Raw genomic sequence first — 18577 nt, forward strand, 5'->3', positions numbered from 1 at the left:
ACCACGTGCTGCCTCCCCGTGCCCCAGGGATGTGACATCTGTCCCCAGGCAGCAGGGGCTGCATCCAGGGCAGGTGAGCACAAGGCAGTCATGGGGCTCTGAAAGCTCGTCAATGACTGGCTCCTCCCACTGCTAATTAGCCACCAGGCCCCGCCCACTGCAGTGCACAGGCTCCTCCCCCAGTTCCCCACACCCAGGTGTCCCAGTTCCCCCAGTGCCCACCAGTGACACCACGGCCAGCTGTGCCCACGGGGGTGGCTCGGGTGGGTGGCGGGGGCTACAGGGGGTGGCACCGCCGGTGCCGTGCTCCCAGACCGGGTGGTCTCTCTGTCTCTCTCTTTCCTGCTGCCCCACACAAGCTCACCATCACGGGCCCCCACCACCTGCGTGCCCAGCGCTGGCACCCTGCCTGGCCTGGCAGCGGGTGCTGCAGCCACATGCTCGCTCCCAGGCCACCGAGCTGCCCCGCCGCTGCCGGCACCGGGACCCCAGCCTGCGGCGGGGCGGGCACGGCAGATCCCAGCCCCGGCTGGCTCCCGGGCATGCAGCATGGGGGAAGCCTGCAAAGCGCAGCCACCACACTTGGCACGGGGCTGCCCGTGTCCGTGGGGAAGCCGGAGCAGCGGTGCCGGAGCGGCACAGCCCTTACCTTCCATGTCAATGATGGCCAGCACGGCGCTGGTCATGGCCTCTCCCCGCTCGTTCTCGGCGATGCACGTGTACACGCCGGCGTCCTCCTTCTTGCTGTCCCGGATCCACAGGGTGCCGTACTCCTCCTCGCGTGGGGTGAGCTGCTCCTCGTTCCTGTACCAGCGCAGGCTGGGCCGGGGGTTCCCCACCGCCACCACCCGCAGCCGGATGTCACAGCCGGTGCCGATGGCCGCGTTCTTCAGCTTCCTCACGAAGGCCGGCGCCGCCAGGCGAGCGGGGCCCCCCTCGGCCACCCCCTGCTCCGCCGTGACCTTGGCGCGCTTCGGGGGGATGCCGGGGCTCGGCGGGGCTGCCCCTGCTCTCCCCATCGGCCTCCCGGGCTCCTCGCCGGCCCCGCTCATGCCGCCGCGTGCCCGTGCCCGGTGCATGGCGCACGGCTCCCCGGTGCGCTCTGGCAGCCCCGCGGCCCCGATCCCGCAGCCCCGCACCCCTCTTCTCTTCTCGGGCAGCTGGGTGCCTGCCAAGGGGCCCCGGCGGCGAGGCGGCTCCCCGGTCCAGGTGCCGTCCGGTTCGGTGCCTCCCCCCAGCCAGCCGCAGCCCCGAAGGTCGCAGCGCCGTGGGCAAGCTGGGGGCTATTTTTAGGCCGGAGGCTCAGGTTGCTGCTCGCTGCGTCGCCGGTCACCAAGCGCCCCACGCGGTGCCGCACCCGCGCCCCATGCTCCGCCGCGACCCCGGCCCTCCCTGCGCCTCGGCACCTGCTCTGCCGCCTGCCCCGGTGCGGGTCCCGCGGGTGCCGGAGCTGCCCTGGCGCTGGGGCCGTGGCGTCCCCCCCTCGCCCGTCCCGCGCGGCCCCCGCAGAGCTGCGCTCCCTCTGCCCCCTCTCCTCAAGTGGCAGCTGCCTCCGATATGTCACATTCCTTGGCCGGGCTCCCCCTCTCAGCGCCCGCCGCGCCGGCCCTGCAGCACAGCTCCGCTTGCAAAGATAGAAAGGGGCCAGGGCCTTTCCATATTAGCAGCGAGGCCGGGGGGGGTGGGAACCAGCCTTCCCCATCCCCGGCTGTGTCACCGGATCAGGACAGAGAGACCCTGGTGGCATGCGGAGGGAAAGGACACCGTGATGCTTCCTGCAATGCGAGACCCCGCGCAGGAGCCGGGGGCCGGCTGGCGGTGAGGCCGGGCAGGATCCGGCCCCGCAGGGCCCGCAGAGGGCCGTGGGCACTGAGAGCAAAGGGATGCCGGCCGGGGGTCCCCGCGTCCCTCCTGTCCCCAAACCAGCCCTGTGTATGCAGCAAAGCCTCTGTTCTCTGAGCCCTGCCTCTCTGCCCCAGCTCGCAGCACCCAGGGCGTGCTAGGAGCAGGAGCACCCCGCTGTCGGGGCTTGGGGTGCCCCCAGGACTCCCACAAGCCGGGCTCCCTGCAGCCAGCAGCCCCGCGTGGCGCCTCGCCACCCCTGGGCAAGGCAGGGCTTCCCCGGCCGGCGGATTTATGGCACCCGCCTCGTCACCTGGCCCCGGCCGCCCTCGCCAGGGGCTGTAAATCTGGGCGAGCAGGACGTTAACAGCACGGCACACCGCTTTCCCTGGCTGGCTGCGGCACAGCCCGCGGCCACCAGCCCAAGGGCACCGTCATTAGTGGCACATCCCCAGGGCTGGCGGGCCGTGTGCCGGGGGGCTGGCGGGCAGCCGGGACGCCCTGGGACGTGCCGGGGTGGGGGTCCCTGCTGCACGCACCCGGGGCTGCGGAGAGCCCAGGGGTCTGGGGGGGCTGGAGGAAAAGCCTGAGAGCCTTGGGGCCCCTCTTCTGTGCCAAGGGATGCCTCTCCCTGTGCCAAGGGATGCCTCTCCCTGTCCCCCCAGTTTGGCCCCTCAGCCCTGGAGGTGACAAAGGGGGTGGCTGGCACAGGGCAGCCCTCGGGGGAGCCAGTGCGGGGGGGCTCAGGGCTGCGAGGGGGCGGCAACCATGGACGAGGTGGGCAAGGAGGGGAAGGTGCCCCCAGCCCTGCCTGCCCCGGAGCTGCAGCACAGCCCTGGCCCTGCCGGCCGGGCACGGATGGGGCTGCCCGGTGTCACCCCTCCCGGGACAGTGCTCGATGCCACAGGGCCACCTGCTGGACGCAGCCCTTGAGGTCCGACCCCCTCCAGCCCTCGCTGGCCCCGCAGCCAAATGTGGGGATCCCCACGCTGGCGCAAGGCCAGGGGGCTGCGCTGCCTCTCTGGGGGCAGCCCTGTCCCCGCTGGTGGCAGCAGCACCCCGCACCTGGCTGCTCCCCACGGTGAGCCCAGAGCCCCCGCAAACCTGCGCAGGGCTCAGCACCCTCGGGACACCCCCGGCAGTGGGACTGGGAGCCCCACAGCCACGGGCAGAGAAATGATCTGGGGTGCCTGCAGTGTGAGCGACCCGCTTTCCGGGGGCACCCCCCGTGGTGGCGCAGGGGGACGGGCAAGGCCGGCCCTCAGCCTTCTGCTTCAGCAGCGGGGGTCCTGCGATGCCCCCCGGGTGCCGCCACCCCCCCCAACCCCATCCGTCCCCCCCAGATTTGCACTCAGAGGCAGGGCGATGCTCCGCTGTTTATTTCAGCCGCCTGAAGAGTCACGTACACGCGGTGGGGTGGGGGTGCAGTGGGGCGAGGGGTGGGGGCGCCTGCCCTGGCCCCCGGGCCTCTCTCCGGCTCCTCTCTTCCTCTCCCCCCTCTCTCCCACTCACTCACTCCTCCTCTCTCCCGTGTCCACCTACGGGTTTCCTCTCGGCTCACCCAGCCCGGCCGTCCCTGCGCAGCCTCCTGCTGCCGGGGACCCCCAGCACGGGGGGGCCGGGCGCTGCCCTCAGCCCCTCGGGGCTGCCTCTGGGGCTGGGGGGGGGGAGCACGGGGCCCAGCCCCCCCCCGGTGCGGGGGGCGACGTGGGCTGGGTGCACCCCAGCCTCTCCCCATCCCCGGCACCGCTGCGGCCCCCCAGGAGAAACGCCAGCTCCGGGGCGGGCGGCGATGCCGGCACGGGGAGACGGGTCCTGCTCCTGCGGGACCGGCCCCGAGCCTGTGCCCGGCATGGGGAGGGGGCTGCGGGGCGCGGGGGGATCCAGAACCCGCTGCTGGGACCCTCCGGCTCTCCGGCGAGCTGGCCGAGGCCACCACCTGCTCCCCCCACCCCGTCCTGCCTGTCCCCTCCGTCCCTTGCTGCCGCCCCCCCGGCCCGGCCCTGATCCTGACGCTGGCTGCCAAGCTGCAAAGCGCTGCGAAGCCGAAGGAGAGAGCCCGGGGGTGTAGGGGGGAGCCCGGGCCGTGCCCGGGCAGGGGGGGGAAGGACGGGGGAGGTGGGGGTCAGGACAGGGGCTGGGCGCCGGGGCGGCGGGACGGAGGAAGGGACGGAAGGTGCCGCTGGGCAGCGTCGTCTACAGCACCTCGTGCTGCTGCTGGGTCGCCTCGCTCACCACCTGCGGGGAGAGGCGGCGTGAGGTGCGGAGATGGACCCCCGGCGCCAGCCCCCAGCCCCAAAGGGGGCGAGGCACCGAGCGTGGCCCCCGCCTCCCCTTCAGCCCCGTGCTCACCTCCCCATCCCGGGTTTCGATGGTCTTGATCATCACGGTCTTCTTGGTGTGCACTTCAGAGCCGCGCTGCTCCGGGCTGGTCTCTGCAGGCAGGGGACAAGGGGATGGCACGAGGCGGGGCGTTTGGGTTGGGGGCAGTGGGGTCGTTCTCCACGTGTCCTGCTATGCCCAGGGTCTCCGGGAGCCCTGGGTCACCCCCCCCTCACCCCTGGCTCACGGCAAGCACCCACGGGACCCCCGAGGACCTGCCCAAAGCCAGCCGGGTGTGTCCCCACGGTGTGGCCGTGTACCCCGAGCTCACCTCGGAAATTGAGCGCAGAGGCGAAGGTCTGGTGCATGGGGATGCTGATCCTGCAGGGACACAGATGGACGAGCTCAGCGCCTGCCCTCGCAGTGGGGTGGCAGCCACCCGCACGCCACGACCCTGCTGGTACCCCGTCTCGTCCTGCCCCCCTCCGCCTCTCACCGGTTTTCCTCGCCCTCCAGCAGCTTGCGGTACGTGGCGATCTCCACGTCCAGGGCCATCTTGACGTTGAGCAGGTCCTGGTACTCGCGCAGGTGCCGGGCCATCTCGTCCTTCAGGTGCCGGATCTCCTCCTCCAGCCGCGCGATGGTGTCCTGGTACCCGCCGGCCTCCCCCGTGAAGCGCTCCTCCATCTCCCGCATCTGGCGCATCAGCGAGTCGTTCTGGGGGGACAGCGGGGATCAGCAGGGTGGGGGGGCCGGGGGGCACCTGGGGTAGGAGCTGGGCTCGGTGCCGGGGCTCCAGGGGCTGGATCTTTTTGGCTGTTGGGGCACCCTGAGCAATGGGAACCCCGGGATCCAGCTGACGTGGGGCTGTCACCCTCAGCAGCCTGGGCAGGGAGCGGGTGAGAGTCTCACCCAGGGTGCCCCAGAGCCTCCAGAGTGCCAAAATGACCCCCAGCAGGGCTGTAAGGAGGGAGCAGAGCCCAGCGCCCCGGCAAGGCCATCCCTTGGAGGGTGGGGAGCGGTGCAGGGGCACAGGACAGCTGCCGGGGGGGCACTGCCACCCTGGTGGCTCCTGGCCAGCTCCTATGACCGTGTCCGTGCCAGACCGGGAGCGCTGTGCCCTGTTGGTTTGTAATTCCCACCCTGCAACCAGACACCCCGTGCCCTGCTCCGGTCTGCCTGGAGCCTCCCAGGCAGGGGCACCTTCTGCAGTGCGTGCATGGACACCAGGGCTCTGCCCAAACCTGTTGCAGAGCCAGGGGAGGCACTGCCCGGCCCAAACGTGGGGGGCGAGCCCCACGGCAGCAGCTCTGAGAGCTGGGAGGAGCCCCCGAGGTCCCCAAGCACCCCGGAGCTGCATGTCCTTCCCGGGGAGCCAGGCTTTGCTCCGCGCTGCCCGCGGCTCACCGTGCCCTTGAGGGCATCGATCTCGCAGGTGTAGGACTGGATCTGGTGCCGGTACTCCATCATCTCCTGCTTCGCCTGCCGCAGCGCGTCGTTGTTCTTGTTGGCCGCCTGCGTCAGGTCGGACACCTGGGGAGAGGCTGGGGTCAGCGGGTGCTGCCAGCGGGCAGGACGCCACCCGCCGCCCGCGGCCGCCCTGACCCGCACCTTGGACTTGTACCACTCCTCAGCCTCGGCGATGTTCTTGGCGGCGATGCTCTCGTACTGCGCGCGGATGTCCCGCAGCGCAGCCGTCAGGTCGGGCTTGGAGATGTCCATCTCCACCTGGATGTGCTGCTCCTGCAGCTGGGCCTGCAGCTCCCGGATTTCCTGGGGACACGGGGTGACGCGTCAGGGCACCCGCCCCGGTGCCCGGCCCCAGGGGTGCCCGCGGGAAGCGGGGCTGCCCGGCACCTACCTCTTCGTGCACCTTCTTGAGGAAGGCGATCTCCTCCTGCAGCGACTCGATGCGTCTCTCCAGGTCAATGCGTGCCAGCGTGGCCGCGTCCACGTCCTGGGGGGACACGGAGAGGTTGTGGTGAGGAGCACCCCGTGGGGTGCCAGGGCTGGGGGCAGCAAAGGTGCGCCCACAGCCATGCCCTGGTGCCAGCAGGGGGACGGGGAGGGCGGGGGTCCCAGCCACGCCGAGTGGCCGGGCAGCGGGGGGTCACGGGTACTCACAGCTCTGAAAGCGGCCAGGTTGTTCTCAGCCTCCTCCTTCAGCTGGATCTCCTCTTGCAGCCTGGGGGCAGAGAGGGGGGCATTAGGGGGACCCGGACGGAGCCCCGTCCCCCCGTGCGGGTGTCCCCGCTTGCTGTCCCCGAGCCCAGCGAGGCCTGGTGGGAACAGGGCGAATTGTCCTGCGCTCCCGGCAGGCGGCGGGAGGGCTGGCGGGGGGCCAGGGGCTCTTCCTCCCATTCCCTATTATAGTCATCGGCAGCGGGAGCACAAAGGCATGAGGTCAGCTCGGTGCCACGCTCGCTGCCCCGGCCCTTATAGGGACGAGCGGCCGGCAGCCGGGGGGACGGGGGGCCTGAGGGACGGCCACCAGCTGAGCCCTTCGTGGGGATGGCAGCGGAGTGAGCGGGGCACACGGCTCGGGGTGCGGGGCAGTGGAGGGAGCCGCAGGGTGCCACTGGGTTTGGGGATCTCCCCAGTGCTGCGGGACAGGGGGGCAGTGCCGTGCTGTGGGGGCAGCTCTGGGATGTGCCCCCTGGCTGTGCCTGGGGAGGGGACCAGGTGCCCCAGGACGTGGCTCACGGAGCCTCAGGGGGAAGGCGATGCCCAGCCATGCTGGCACAGAGGGCAGCAGGAACCTGACACCCATTTGCCTTGCGCCCTGCTCCTCCCCTGCTATCTGGGGTCGTCCCTCCAGGAGCTGGCACAGCAGGGTGGCAGGAGAGCCCTGCGGCCCCCGGCCTCACCACATCAGGGGCCCCAGCTCCGGCTGCTGCTCCTGCCTGTCTGGGGCAGGGGCTGCTGCTCTGGGTGGGGGGCAGCAGGCTGGGTCACCCCAGGAGATGGGTACACCACCACCCCCGTCCACATCCCCCAGTGGCACAGCAGCCATGGGGAAGGTGCCCCCAGCATCAGGGGTGCTGCGTGGTTCCATGGGGACCCTTGGGGGTCCCTCAGCACAGCCATCCCTCTGCCTGTCCCCTCAGCCCCAGCAGAGCCTGCAGCATCCCTGGGGAGGCTGGGGGGTCCCTGCCGTTCCTGGGGTACCAGGGGCACCCACGGCAGACCTGGCACCCCTGGCCTGCGGAAGCACGGCCGCTTCCTCCCCTCCCTCCTTCGCATCCGGAGCCAGCAGAGCACCCCCACACACCCGTCCTGCTTCCGCCTGCCCGGCTGCCCCTGTCCATCTGTCCGTCCGTCCACCTCTCCATCTGCCCATCCCCCCGAGCTTAGCACACTGGCTGCCCCTTCCTGGCAGGGCAGGGCTCCCCGATGCCCCAGCTCCGGGGGTCCCGTGCCATCACAGCCTGCTCCCCTGCCCTGCTGCAGCACCTGGGGGTCACCCCCAGCTGCTGGGGACGTCCTCCCCGCTGGGTGCTCCCTGGGCACCTCACAAGGGTTGGTCAGCAGCAGCACAGGCTGTGCAGGTGCCCTCCTCCCTCCCAGGACTCACAGGACCGTGGTGTAGACGGGCGCCCAGCAGGCACCAGCGAGGACCATGGCCAGGGAGACGGGGCGAGGAGACGGGGATGGAGGAGCGGGGCCACGATGGCAGCGAGCACCCGAGGGGGTGCTGGGGAGCCGTACCCGGGGATGGAGCCACGGGGCAGAGAGGTAAAGGCCCCCCTCACCTCTGCTTGAGCTTCTGCAGGTCATCGAGCAGGTTGTCGCGCTCCACCTCCACGCGTGCCCGCTGGCCGGTCAGCGCGTCCACCTGGCGGCGGAGCTCCCGCAGCTCCTCCTCGTACATCTCGGCCACGCGGGTGGGCTCCTTGCCCCGCAGGCGGTTCACCTCGGCCACCATCAGGGCGTTCTGCTGCTCCAGGAAGCGCACCTTCTCGATGTAGTTGGCGAAGCGGTCGTTGAGCTCCTGCAGCTCCACCTTCTCGTTGGTGCGGGTCTGGAGGAACTCCTGGTTCATGGCATCGGCCAGGCTGAAGTCCAGCAGCTCGCCGGCACCCTGGTAGGCGCTCTGGTAGGAGCGCAGGGGCGTCACGCGGGTGGTGCGGAAGGTGGAGAAGCTGGGCACGGCCGAGGTGCGCGACACCTGGTAGACGCGGGAGGTGACGGAGCTGCCGCTGCCCTTGCTCCCGAAGGAGGCGCGGGGGAAGACCGGGGAGGTGCCGCCGAAGGTGCGGCGGTAGGAAGAGACCCGCTGGCTGGAGGAGTAGGACTGGCTCATGGTGGCGGCGGCGGCGAGGCTGGAGCAGGGAGCAGGGAGCAGGAGCGGGGCTGGCGAGCGGCCGGAGCTCGGCGAGGCGTCGGGAGGGGACCCGCGGCGCCGCTATTTGTATCCTGCTGACATCACCGGCCCCTCCTGCTCCGGGACAGCTGGGGGATGCTGGGGGGGACGGCTGCCAGCCCCCGCCCCCCGACGCTCACCTGCGGGCACCGCCGGGCCACAGCTCCCCCACAGCCCCCCCGAGGCTCACACCTCTGCCTGGGCACCCCCGGGCACCCCCAGACCTCTTGTTAGTGTGACAGCCCCCCATGGACCCCTTCGCGCTGCCCCATCCTGGGCAATGCCCCTGGGGGAACAAGGAGAGGATCAGGGGCAGCGGGTGGTGACCCCCCCAGATCCCCAATGGGGCGCAGTGCCCCCCACCGGGGTGCCCAGGCAGACAGATGATGCTGGGGGGAAAGAAGGGGGCTCAGCCTTTCGCACCTTCACTTGCCCCTCCTGGAGCCCAGACCCCATGTCCCGGTGGGCACACTCCCCAGATTGGCGTTGGGCACCCCAAAATGTCCCCGTGAGCACCCTGACCTGCCCCACGGCAAGAGGCCCAGGCTCAGCTCTCCGCTCGGGTCCAGACATCAGCCCCCCCCCGGGACCTGCCCCACACAGAGGGAGACACAGGGGTCCCTTTGGAGGGGGCGAAGTGGGGGGCCCTGCCCTGAGTGTGCTCGGCCTCACCCCCCCAGCAGACCCCCCCTTTCTGACACACAGGGGTCCGAGGTGGGGCCGGGCACCCGCGGGGAGGTGCTGAGTGACCCTGAGCAGGTGCCGGGGTGCGGAGCGCTCGGTGGCGGTGACATCACCCGGGTCCCGGCCCCGGCACATTCCCGAAGCAGCAGGCACCCAACCAAAATAGCCTCCGTACTCATCCGCGTGGGACATGCGTGGTATTTATAGCTGGGGAGGCACCCTCTTAACCCTGCTTGTGCCGGGAGCGTGGACGGGGACCCTGCCCGGAGCAGCCCCAGCACCTCCCTGGTCCCGGTCACCCCGCGAGCAGGGCGATGTCCCCGGGAGCAGCAGGCTCTGCCCTGTCTCCTCAGCCTTCCCCTCGGCCCTACGGTGCTGTGGGGAGCAGAACGCCCATCCTAACTCCCCAGATCTGCCCAGCGTGGGGCTGTGCTGGGAGCCCCAAGCCCCACTGCCCACCCGCTGACCCCCCGCCCTGCCCACACCAGGCTGCTTCGGCCGGCAGCCGCTGGCACGGCCCCGGTGCCACTGTCCCCAGGACGTCCTGGCGGGGGACACCGCGGTGCCACCGGGCGCGTGGTGACTCAGCAGCAGGAGCAGCGCTCAGCCTCGCACGCCGCGCACCTCCTGGCCCCCTGCGCTGGCTGCAGCGCGGGCACCGAGCGGTGCCAGGGCTTGGCGGCAGCACCTCCGCTGCCCCGGCCCCCTGCCAGCCTCGGGGGGCAGCGAGGGTCTGGGTGCCGTGGCCATAAGGTGGGCAGCAGCTCGAGGCCCCAAATCTAGGCCGTCCCCCCCCCCCCCCCAAGCTCTGGAGCCCCTCCAGGCTGCTGAGACACAGCGTAATGCCGTGGCTTCCCGGATGGTGCTCGCTGCCTGGCGGAGCCTGCCTTTAAAAGGGAAGGTATTTCCAGATGGGGCTGTTTCATCCCAGCACGGGGTGAGGGGGGGGGGGAGAAGATGGAAAAACATACAGCATCCTTCCTCCTCCTGGCCCTGCTCCCGGAGTGCCCGGCGCATCCCTGACCCCGCACGTGTGCCCTGCCTGTCCCCACGCCGCCTCGGGCAGGCAGGGTGGGACGCCAGCCCCTGGCTGGGGCGCAGAGGGGCACGTGGGACCCCCCGCTGGCACAGGGACCTTGCCCCACTGCTCTGCAGTGACCCCATCCTGCAGGGTTGGGGTGCTCCTGGGCGCCGCTGGGCGCCGGGGAAGTGGTTCCAAGGGGTTAAGGAGCGGCGTCGTGCCGATCCTGCTCTGGGACAAACTCTGAAGTGGCCTTTCCTCAGCCGCCCCACAGCCTTCCGGGACCCCTCTGCGAGGGCAGAGGCCCTGCGGCTGGCGTGGACAGGCAGACGCCTCTTAGGAAATCCCCTTCCCGAGGAGCAGGCACAGGAAAGAGGCGGGGAGGAGCGGGAAGGAGGGATCGGGGTGCACTGGCACCCCCAGAGCGGGACCCTCCACCGCACCGGGGGCAAACTCCTCTCTGCAGCCCAGGGGCATGGCAGGGGCCCGTGGGGTCCCTCCAGTTGGGGAGGATGCCCAGCATCGCCCCGCAACCACGCAGCTCCAGCCCAGGCCAGGCTGACCCGGCCCGAGCCTGGGAACGGGGCCCCAAGCCCCGGTGCTGGCTTGGCCCCAGCTCCCGCAGGGCCCTGGGACGAGGCCGCAGTGGGAAGATGTCGGGAGCTGGAATGTCAAACAAGGCCCGTGAGCCAAGCCAGCTGCATCCCGCAGCCGCCCCTCCTCCCCGGCCCTCCCTCCCTGCTGCTCCCCCAGGATTTAAGGAGCGCGGGGAGCCGGGCACAGCCTCCCCGGGGCTGTGGGCTCCGGGGGCCCGGAGCCGGGCAGGATGCGGGGACGGGGTGCCGGCTCCTCCCCGGTGCCCCACCGCAGCACCGCGTGCCACCGGGGCCGCTCTGGTTCCGTGTGCCCCCACGGCCGCCTCCCGCCCGGCGAGCAGGGGTGACCGGGTGGATGGGAATGAAGCAGCCAGGGCGTCCACCCCCTCCTTGCTGGCCCCCGGCCCTCTCCCTGTGTCCCGCTCCTTTTACAGCCACGAGCCTCCCAGGCGCCTTTACCCTAAGAGGGAAGGACCGTGCGCCCATTCCCCGGCGCTGACAGTCCTGGGGCGCGTGCTATTGTCTAAATAGGAGATCGCGCTCCTTCCCCGCCTGGACCACGGCCCAGGCAGCGTGCCGGGGTCCCAGGAGGTTGTGGGTGCACCGCAGGCTGCAGCCCACCGCCCGCTGCCCCCGTCGGCTGCCCCTGAAGGGGCTGGCAGCGTGGGGATGACCCCTGGGTCGTGGGGATGCTGGGGATCACTGCCGGTCCCTGAGCGCCACGGGGATGCTGGGGGTGCCTGGCTGACCTCCCGGCACGTGGGGATGCTGGCGGTGGCCAGGTATGCCCCATAATTTACAGGGATGCTGAGGTGTGTTTGCTTGCCCTCCATGGTCCATGTAGGTATCTGGGGCAAGTTGTTGCCTCTGTGGTCCATGAGGATGCTGGGGGGGGACCTGTTGCCCCCAGGGCCCATGTAGATGCTGGAGCCCTGTTGCCCCCATAGCCCCTGCGGATGCCTGCACTGACCCCAGCCACCCTCATGATCCACAGGGGTGCTGGCGATGTTCCCCTGACCCACGTCCCGAGGGGACGCTGAGGATACCCCACTGTCCCCACGGTCACCTCCCCCCGTGGCCATGGGGACGCAGCCCAGCTGCCCTCGCAGTCTCACGGCCCCACGACACCTGGCCGCCCCCGCGGCCCAGGAGGATGCTGAGGGTATCTGCCTGCACGGCCTCGATGGCATCAGCCGTGCCAGTGAGATGAGGTGGTGCCTGCTGCCGCGGGGCTGGCGGCTCACGTCAGGCAGAGGCCGTGCGCTCAGCCTGCAGCAATGCTGGGCGGTGATTTCACGTCCCCATGCTCGGGCACGTGGCCTGGGCTGGGGGCTCGGTGCCTGGGCACCATCCCTGCCCTCGTCCTGGCAGAGCAGGGGCTGCAGAAGAAGGGGCGGCCCTTCCTGGAGCGGGCTGTGTTTACACACCCGTCCCGGGCCGTCTCTCCCTTAACTCCTTCCAGTGGGGCTCAGCTCTGCCCGTTCCCAGAGCCAGCAGCCGGCCCAGGGAAGGCTTCCCGGTGCCCAGCCCACACCGTGCTGCTCCCTGCACTGCTCAGCACCCTGCTCCCTGCCAGCCACCCTGGGCACATGCACGAGCCCTTGCAAGCACCCCGAGTTGGAGCTGGAGCTGGCTCCGGGGGCTGGTGGGGCTGCCTGGGGCTCCCTGCAGCACCGGGGGGCAGTGGGACGCGGCGGTTCGGGGGCAGGAGCGGATCCTCCTGCCGGGATGGGGGGTGGCCGCGGCAGGTGCTGCGCAGACCCCAGCACCCAGCCAGGGGTGAGTCAGAGAGTGCCCAGAAATAGACTCCGGGAGCTTTTTCGGGAAGCCCCCGTGGCTCCAGGAATAGCTGCCGCATGCCAAGGCGCTGCCCTTTGCTCGCCGACTGTGGGGCTGGGCAGGGGCCTCACCCGGCCCTGCCACTCACCCACGCCCCAGGCACCCACCCCAGGCGCCCCCACCCCGGGGACCCCCACCCCAGGCACCCCAGCGCCAGGGCACCCCCCTGATCCCACACCCAGCCACCAGGGACACATCCATCCAGGGCACCCGCATCCTACAGGGTCCCCGTGGGTTCCGGGGACACACCTGATCCGGGCACTCACTTCGGAAATGTCCCCAGAGCTGGGACCCAAGCAGCCTGGTGCCCGTAGCAGTGGGGGTGATGGTGGCAGGAGGAGCAGGGAGGTGGTGGCACGGGGTGCCCTCGGGAGGAGGGTGAAGGGCAGTGGGTGCTGGGCGCCCAGCACTGGGCCGTGTTTTGCTGTGGTGGCTGCGGTTGACATGGAGACCCCCCAGCTGTCTGCTCACGGGGTGCCAGGAGCTGGGGGCACTTGTTCCCACTGGGGGGGGAGAGGCAGGTGCTGGGGGCTGGGAGCATAAATCCGGAGCTGTCGTGAGCTGCCGGCACGGCAGGTCCCGGGGTCAGGGGCGGCGGGACCGCCAGTTTCCAGTCCCCTGGACACGGACGATGTCTCAGGCTTACGGTGCCCGTGCTGGTGACTCAGGAGCTGGGAATCCGGCTGGCACCCAGCACCTGGCCCCTGTGTACCACTCACGGGCTGCCACGTGTGTCCCACCCTGGGCCACGCTGCTTTCAGGGAAAACGGAGTCGTGCTGGGAAACGATGGGAGTGCTGGTGGGAACCCTCGTGCTGCTGAGCCCGGCCCGTGCCGGGGGGTGAGGTGAGGACAGGAGCCACCCTGACTGGTCCCATTCCGGGCTGCCCCAGCTGGCACAGCACGGCGGGCAGCACTGCCGTGGTCCCCTGGTGGAGGTGGCACCGAGGGCTTGCTCCTTGCCAGGACCAGGCAGCGCTGAGGCCGGGGTGAAGCAGTGCCGCGGGGAGCAGTGCCCCCAGTGACCGACCCCAGAGCACCCCAGCGTGCACAGCACCCCGCAGCGCCGGGCAGGATGGGCTCAGGGGTGCCAACGAGGGCATCCCTTGCTTGCACGCTGCCGGGAGCTGCAGCAGCCCTGGGCACAGCGTCCCTGGGACGCCCATCCTGCCCCGGGTTCCCACCGCAGGGCGCAGGGCGCAGGAGGACGGTGCCCGGTGCCCGGTGCCCGGAGCACGACGCAGGAGGCAGGGCGCTCCCGGGAGCGGTGGGGGGCGGGCCGGGGGAGGGCTGCCCGCTGCCTCCGGTCCTCCGCGGCACCGGGGGGCGCACGGGCGTGGGGCGGGCCGGGTCGGGGCGGTGGCGGCCATGCAGGTACCGGGCGGGAGGGAGCTGCGGGGACGGGGTCCCCGCTGGGGAGGGGGGGCTCCAGCCGCCGTCCGGAAGCGGCTGCGGGGGGAATGGGGGTGTCCGAGCCGCGGGGTGACCCCGGTGCCCGTCCCCGCAGGCGGCGACGCAAGCCCCGAAGCAGGCCGTGCAGGCGGCGGCGCAGGAGCTGGTGAGGTTCGTGAACCGGAGCCCCTCGCCCTACCATGGTAAGGAACCCTAACCCCCCTCCCGCATCCCCCTCCCCAAACCCCCGGTAACGGCGCCTTTTCCCCCCGCAGCGGTGGCCGAGTGCCGCAGCCGGCTGCTGCAGGCTGGCTTCCAGGAGCTGAAGGAGACGGAGCACTGGGACATCCGCCCCGCCAGCAAGGTGGGCTGGGGGCTCGGACGCCCCGGGGGAACCGTGGCGGTGGCGGCGAGGTGGGGACCCTCACCGTGCGCCTCTGCCCGCAGTACTTCGTCACCAGGAACCACTCGACGCTCATCGCCTTCGCCGTGGGAGGACGGTTCCAGCCGGGGAACGGCTTCAGCCTGCTCGGGGCGCACACCGACAGCCCCTGCCTCAGGGTGAGCCAGCACCACCGCCGCCCGGACACGCTTCGTGGGCGAAAGGGCAGCTCTCCCCGAGCCCCCACGCCTCCCGGAGCAGGGCCTGCCCGGTGCCCACCCGAGCCCCCCGGGGCGTTGCGGTGCCGGTGACGTCTCTGTCCTCACCCAGGTGAAGCGGCGCTCCAAGCGGGGCCAGGTGGGCACGGTGCAGGTCGGAGTGGAGACCTACGGAGGGGGCATCTGGAACACCTGGTTCGACCGCGACCTCACGGTGGCAGGGAGGGTGATCGTAAAGGTGAGCCCTGGCGCGGGGATGGCGGCTCGGGTGCGTGCCCTCACCCCGAGCGGGGGCTGCTGCTGCCCCCGTGGCCCCGCAGGGTGGCCCAGCAGTGCTCCGTGTGTTTCAGGAGCCGAGCACAGGGCGCCTGGAGCAGCGCCTGGTGCACGTGGAGCGGCCCGTCCTGCGCATCCCCCACCTGGCCATCCATCTGCAGCGCAGCGTCAATGAGAGCTTCGGGCCCAACACCGAGCACCACCTGTAAGTCCCGTGCTTAAAACTTGGTGCGTCCTCGCTGCGTTCAGCGAGGCAGCGGCTCCCTGGGAGCAGGGCAGGCACGCCGGGAGGGCACGCTCGTGTGTGACCTGGGCAGGAGGGCAGAGCAAAGCCCCGTTTGCTGACAGCACCGTCTGCCTGCAGGGTCCCCATTCTGGCCACTGCTGTGCAGGAGGAGCTGGAAAAGGAGGTGCTCATGGAGGGCACACCGTGCAATGCTGCCGCCCAGGTGAGCCAGGCATCCAGGACTAGAGGAGGCTCGTGCCAGGACCTCCATGTGCCACCCCTCAGGTTCCCCTTCTCCCCGTTCCCTGCTGGTAACCCCGAGCTTCACCACATACCCTGCACGCCCGATCCGCTGCGCTCTGTTCCCAGCCATCACACAGAAAGGGGGGCAGCCCCCATAAAGCTGTCACGGGTGGCTCCCCTGTGCTCCCAGGGGCGATGGCACGGTGGGGAGGTTTCCCGGCAGCCTGCCCACAGCCCTGCTTCCTTCCCAGACAGAGCGGCACAGCCCTGTGCTGCTTTCCCTGCTCTGCTCCCAGCTGGGGGTGAAACCGGAGCAGATCGTGGAGCTGGAGCTGTGCCTGGCGGATACGCAGCCAGCGGTGAGTAGGGGCAGGAGCCTCCCCTGGCCGCACGCAGCGTGCCTGCACAGGTTGTGCTGGGAGCCGAGCCTGCTGCGAGGCCGGGTTTGGGACACATCCAGCGTACTTCTGGTGAGCCGAGGCTCACGTCGTGCTCCTCGCCCTCCGCCTGCAGACTCTTGGTGGTGCCTTTGACGAGTTCATCTTCTCCCCGCGCCTGGACAACCTGCACAGCTGCTACTGTGCCCTGCAGGTGAGCGGAGCGGGAGAGGAGCCTTGGGACTGCAGCGTGGCCCCCGTAGGACTCAGTTTGGCTTAGCGGGGCCGTGAGCTGGTTCCCAGGGGGGTCGTGCTCGTCAGAGGACCTGGGGCTGGATGGGAGCTGCGCTGTGTGTGTGGCATGCCCAGCAGCTCCCAAGGGTGTTGGCTTCACAGCTCCTCTCCCTGGTGCTTTGGGCTCTCCTGGGGAAATTCTCACCAGCTCGGCATTGAGCTTGCCACGATGGGGTGGCACTCAGGCTGCTGCCCTTTCTCCTCCTCCATCCCTCCAGGCCTTGATCGACTCGTGCACAGCTCCCTCCTCCCTCTCCCAGGAGCCCAACGTGCGTCTCATTGCGCTCTACGACAACGAGGAGGTGAGGGCACGGCTGGGGGGGCGGCACACGGAGGGGCTCCGTCCTCTTTGCTCTACCTCGCCGGTGTCTGGCAGGACCTGAGGGGCTAGATAGGCTTTGCTCACCCCACCACAAAGCCTGGTGTGGTTGGCAGCCTGCCTGCCGGCCGTGGGGAGCACCCCGTCACCCGGCTGTCCCCTGGGGTGGCGCTGGGTGCGTTGTGCTGACGGTGTCCTGGCAGGTGGGGTCGGAGAGCGCGCAGGGCGCGGAGTCCCTGCTGACGGAGCTGGTGCTGCGCCGCATCTCGGCGTCGCCACAGAACCTCACGGCCTTTGAGGAGGCTGTGGCCAAGTCCTACATGATCAGCGCTGACATGGCCCACGCCGTGCACCCCAACTACGTGTGAGTATGCGGGAGCCCTGCCCCTCACCGGGGGACACCTCTGTCTCCGTGGCAGGAGGGAGGGCTGCAGCATGAACCTTGTGCTGCTCTTTTGCAGAGACAAGCACGAGGAGAATCATCGGCCAGCCTTTCACAAGGTGAGCACAGCCCCTGCTTTGGGAGGGACCCGGTGCTGTCCTGCAGCAGCGCGAGGCACCCAGCCGCTCCCCAGAGCGCAGCGCCGGGTCCAACCCCAGTGTTTGTACTTTGTCCTGCCGCATGGCTCAGCTGTGCCACGTGTCCGCAGTTAGCTGCCTGGGACTGCAGCCCTCGCCCTGGAGCCCTTCCTGGCTCAGAGCCGGGGCTCACCCCGTGGAAGAGGGAACGGCCTCGTGGGGTGGGGTGGAGTTTCCAAGTGTGCATCTCTCCCGGGCACTCCTAAGCCCAGATGCACGGCGCACCCCCGTGCGATCCCAGACCTCACCGTGCCTTCCCTTGCACAGGGCCCCGTGATCAAAGTGAACAGCAACCAGCGCTACGCCTCCACGGCTGTCACCGAGGCGGTCATCCGGGACATCGCCGCCCGCGTGGGCGTCCCCCTGCAGGTGAGTGGCCCTGCTGAGCCCCCGAGGGGGGCTGCGGGGCGCTGGGTGCAGCCACTGAGGCCGTGTCCCCCGCAGGAGTTCATGGTACGCAACGACACGCCCTGCGGCACCACCATCGGCCCCATCCTGGCATCCCGCCTGGGGCTGCGCGTGCTGGACATGGGCTGCCCGCAGCTGGCCATGCACTCCATCCGCGAGATGTGCTGCACCTCGGGGGTGCTGCAGAGCATCACCCTCTTCAAGGTGAGCCCAGTGCCCTCCCCAAACCCCCCCTTTCCCCTTGAAGCCCTGTCCCCGCTGCTCCACATCCCCGCGCTCCTTTATCCCCGTCCACCCCCCGGCTCGGGGGCCTACCCTGCCGTGCTCCCCGCTTCCAGCGGAGCCCCCTCGCCCCCCCTCCCATCCATCCCAGCCTTCCCGATGCCTGCCATCCCCAAATGGTTCCTATGGCAACCGGCGCTGCCTTGACTCAGCGCTGGGTTTCTATGGCGATGTGGTCCTGCTCCCTGCGAGGCGGGGGCTGCGCTGCCGCCGTGCCCCCCCGGCGGGGGGCTCCCCCTGCTCCCTCTGATGGGCTGCCTCCTTCCAGGCCTTCTTCGAGCTCCTGCCATCCGTCAGCGGCAGCCTGCTGGTGGACTGAGGGCCGCGAGGGGGCTTCCCGGGGGGGCTCAGCCCCGATTAAAGCTCCTCTTGTCTCAGCACCGTGTCCGTGCGTGTGGCTGCAGCGGGAAAGGAGGGGTGGGGGGACAGGGGGCACGGAGCTGCGTGGGCTGGGGGGTCGGCGGTGGGGGTGCGGGGTGGGAGGTGACACGGGGCGGCGCAGGACGGCCCCAGGAGCCGGCAGTGTTGGGGACGAGGGGGGCGCACAGGGCACGGCGGTGCCCGCCCGGCCCCGCAGCCCCCTGGTGCCGCGTTCCCGCGCTCCGGCTCCGGGCGCGCCACGGCGCCTTTCCCGCGGGACCGGGGTGTGAGGGCGTGGCCCGGCTCTCGCCGCCCATTGGCCCGGCTCCGGGGGCGTGGCCCAGGCGGGAGCCACTCGCGGCGCGGCGCGCCGACACACCCCCGGGGGGGCGTGGCTCGCCTCGGGGGACGCAGCGATTGGCAGCGGCGCGGGGCGCGACGGATTTGCCTCCGCTCCGTCGGAGAGGGGGGGGAAGAAAAAAGTCGCGGCCTCCCATTGGCCGCGGCGCGGCGGCGGGCCGGCTGCGATTGGCGGGGCGGCGGCGGGGGGCGTGT

At 70.8% G+C, this 18577-nt stretch overlaps 3 protein-coding genes across 7 annotated transcripts in view; 1 reads left to right on the forward strand and 2 right to left on the reverse strand.

Moving 5' to 3' along the window:
* The window catches only part of SPEG (striated muscle enriched protein kinase), a 34340-nt gene extending 32787 nt beyond the window's left edge, over window positions 1-1553 (reverse strand). For 4 of the 5 annotated variants that reach the window (XM_035331168.1, XM_035331167.1, XM_035331163.1 and 1 more), the window contains exon 1: window positions 650-1552. In XM_035331168.1, coding sequence (XP_035187059.1) covers window positions 650-1079 — 430 coding nt within the window. In that variant the 5' untranslated portion in view covers window positions 1080-1552. Of the gene's footprint in view, window positions 1-649 lie in introns of all 5 variants that reach the window. The other variant, XM_035331164.1, reaches the window with a different exon arrangement.
* Window positions 1554-3697: 2144 nt separating this feature from the next.
* Window positions 3698-8552, reverse strand: DES (desmin). Its single transcript, XM_035331202.1, has 9 exons — window positions 7917-8552; window positions 6289-6349; window positions 6026-6121; window positions 5776-5937; window positions 5572-5697; window positions 4661-4881; window positions 4496-4545; window positions 4195-4277; window positions 3698-4080 (listed from the first exon to the last, which is right to left on the reverse strand). The coding sequence occupies exons 1-9, from the start codon at window positions 8465-8467 to the stop codon at window positions 4039-4041; spliced, it is 1392 nt and encodes a 463-aa protein (XP_035187093.1). The 5' UTR covers window positions 8468-8552; the 3' UTR covers window positions 3698-4038.
* A 5417-nt stretch (window positions 8553-13969) lies between these two features.
* Window positions 13970-18039, forward strand: DNPEP (aspartyl aminopeptidase). Its single transcript, XM_035331200.1, has 15 exons — window positions 13970-14040; window positions 14174-14261; window positions 14334-14422; window positions 14506-14619; window positions 14771-14896; window positions 15009-15139; window positions 15299-15383; window positions 15655-15762; window positions 15917-15994; window positions 16293-16376; window positions 16597-16757; window positions 16855-16894; window positions 17240-17341; window positions 17417-17584; window positions 17931-18039. Exons 1-15 carry the CDS (start codon window positions 14035-14037, stop codon window positions 17979-17981), a joined length of 1431 nt encoding a protein of 476 aa, XP_035187091.1. The 5' UTR covers window positions 13970-14034; the 3' UTR covers window positions 17982-18039.
* Window positions 18040-18577: the final 538 nt, after the last annotated feature.

This window comes from Oxyura jamaicensis, chromosome 7 (genome assembly GCF_011077185.1).
Source record: "Oxyura jamaicensis isolate SHBP4307 breed ruddy duck chromosome 7, BPBGC_Ojam_1.0, whole genome shotgun sequence".
NCBI lineage: Eukaryota > Metazoa > Chordata > Aves > Anseriformes > Anatidae > Oxyura > Oxyura jamaicensis.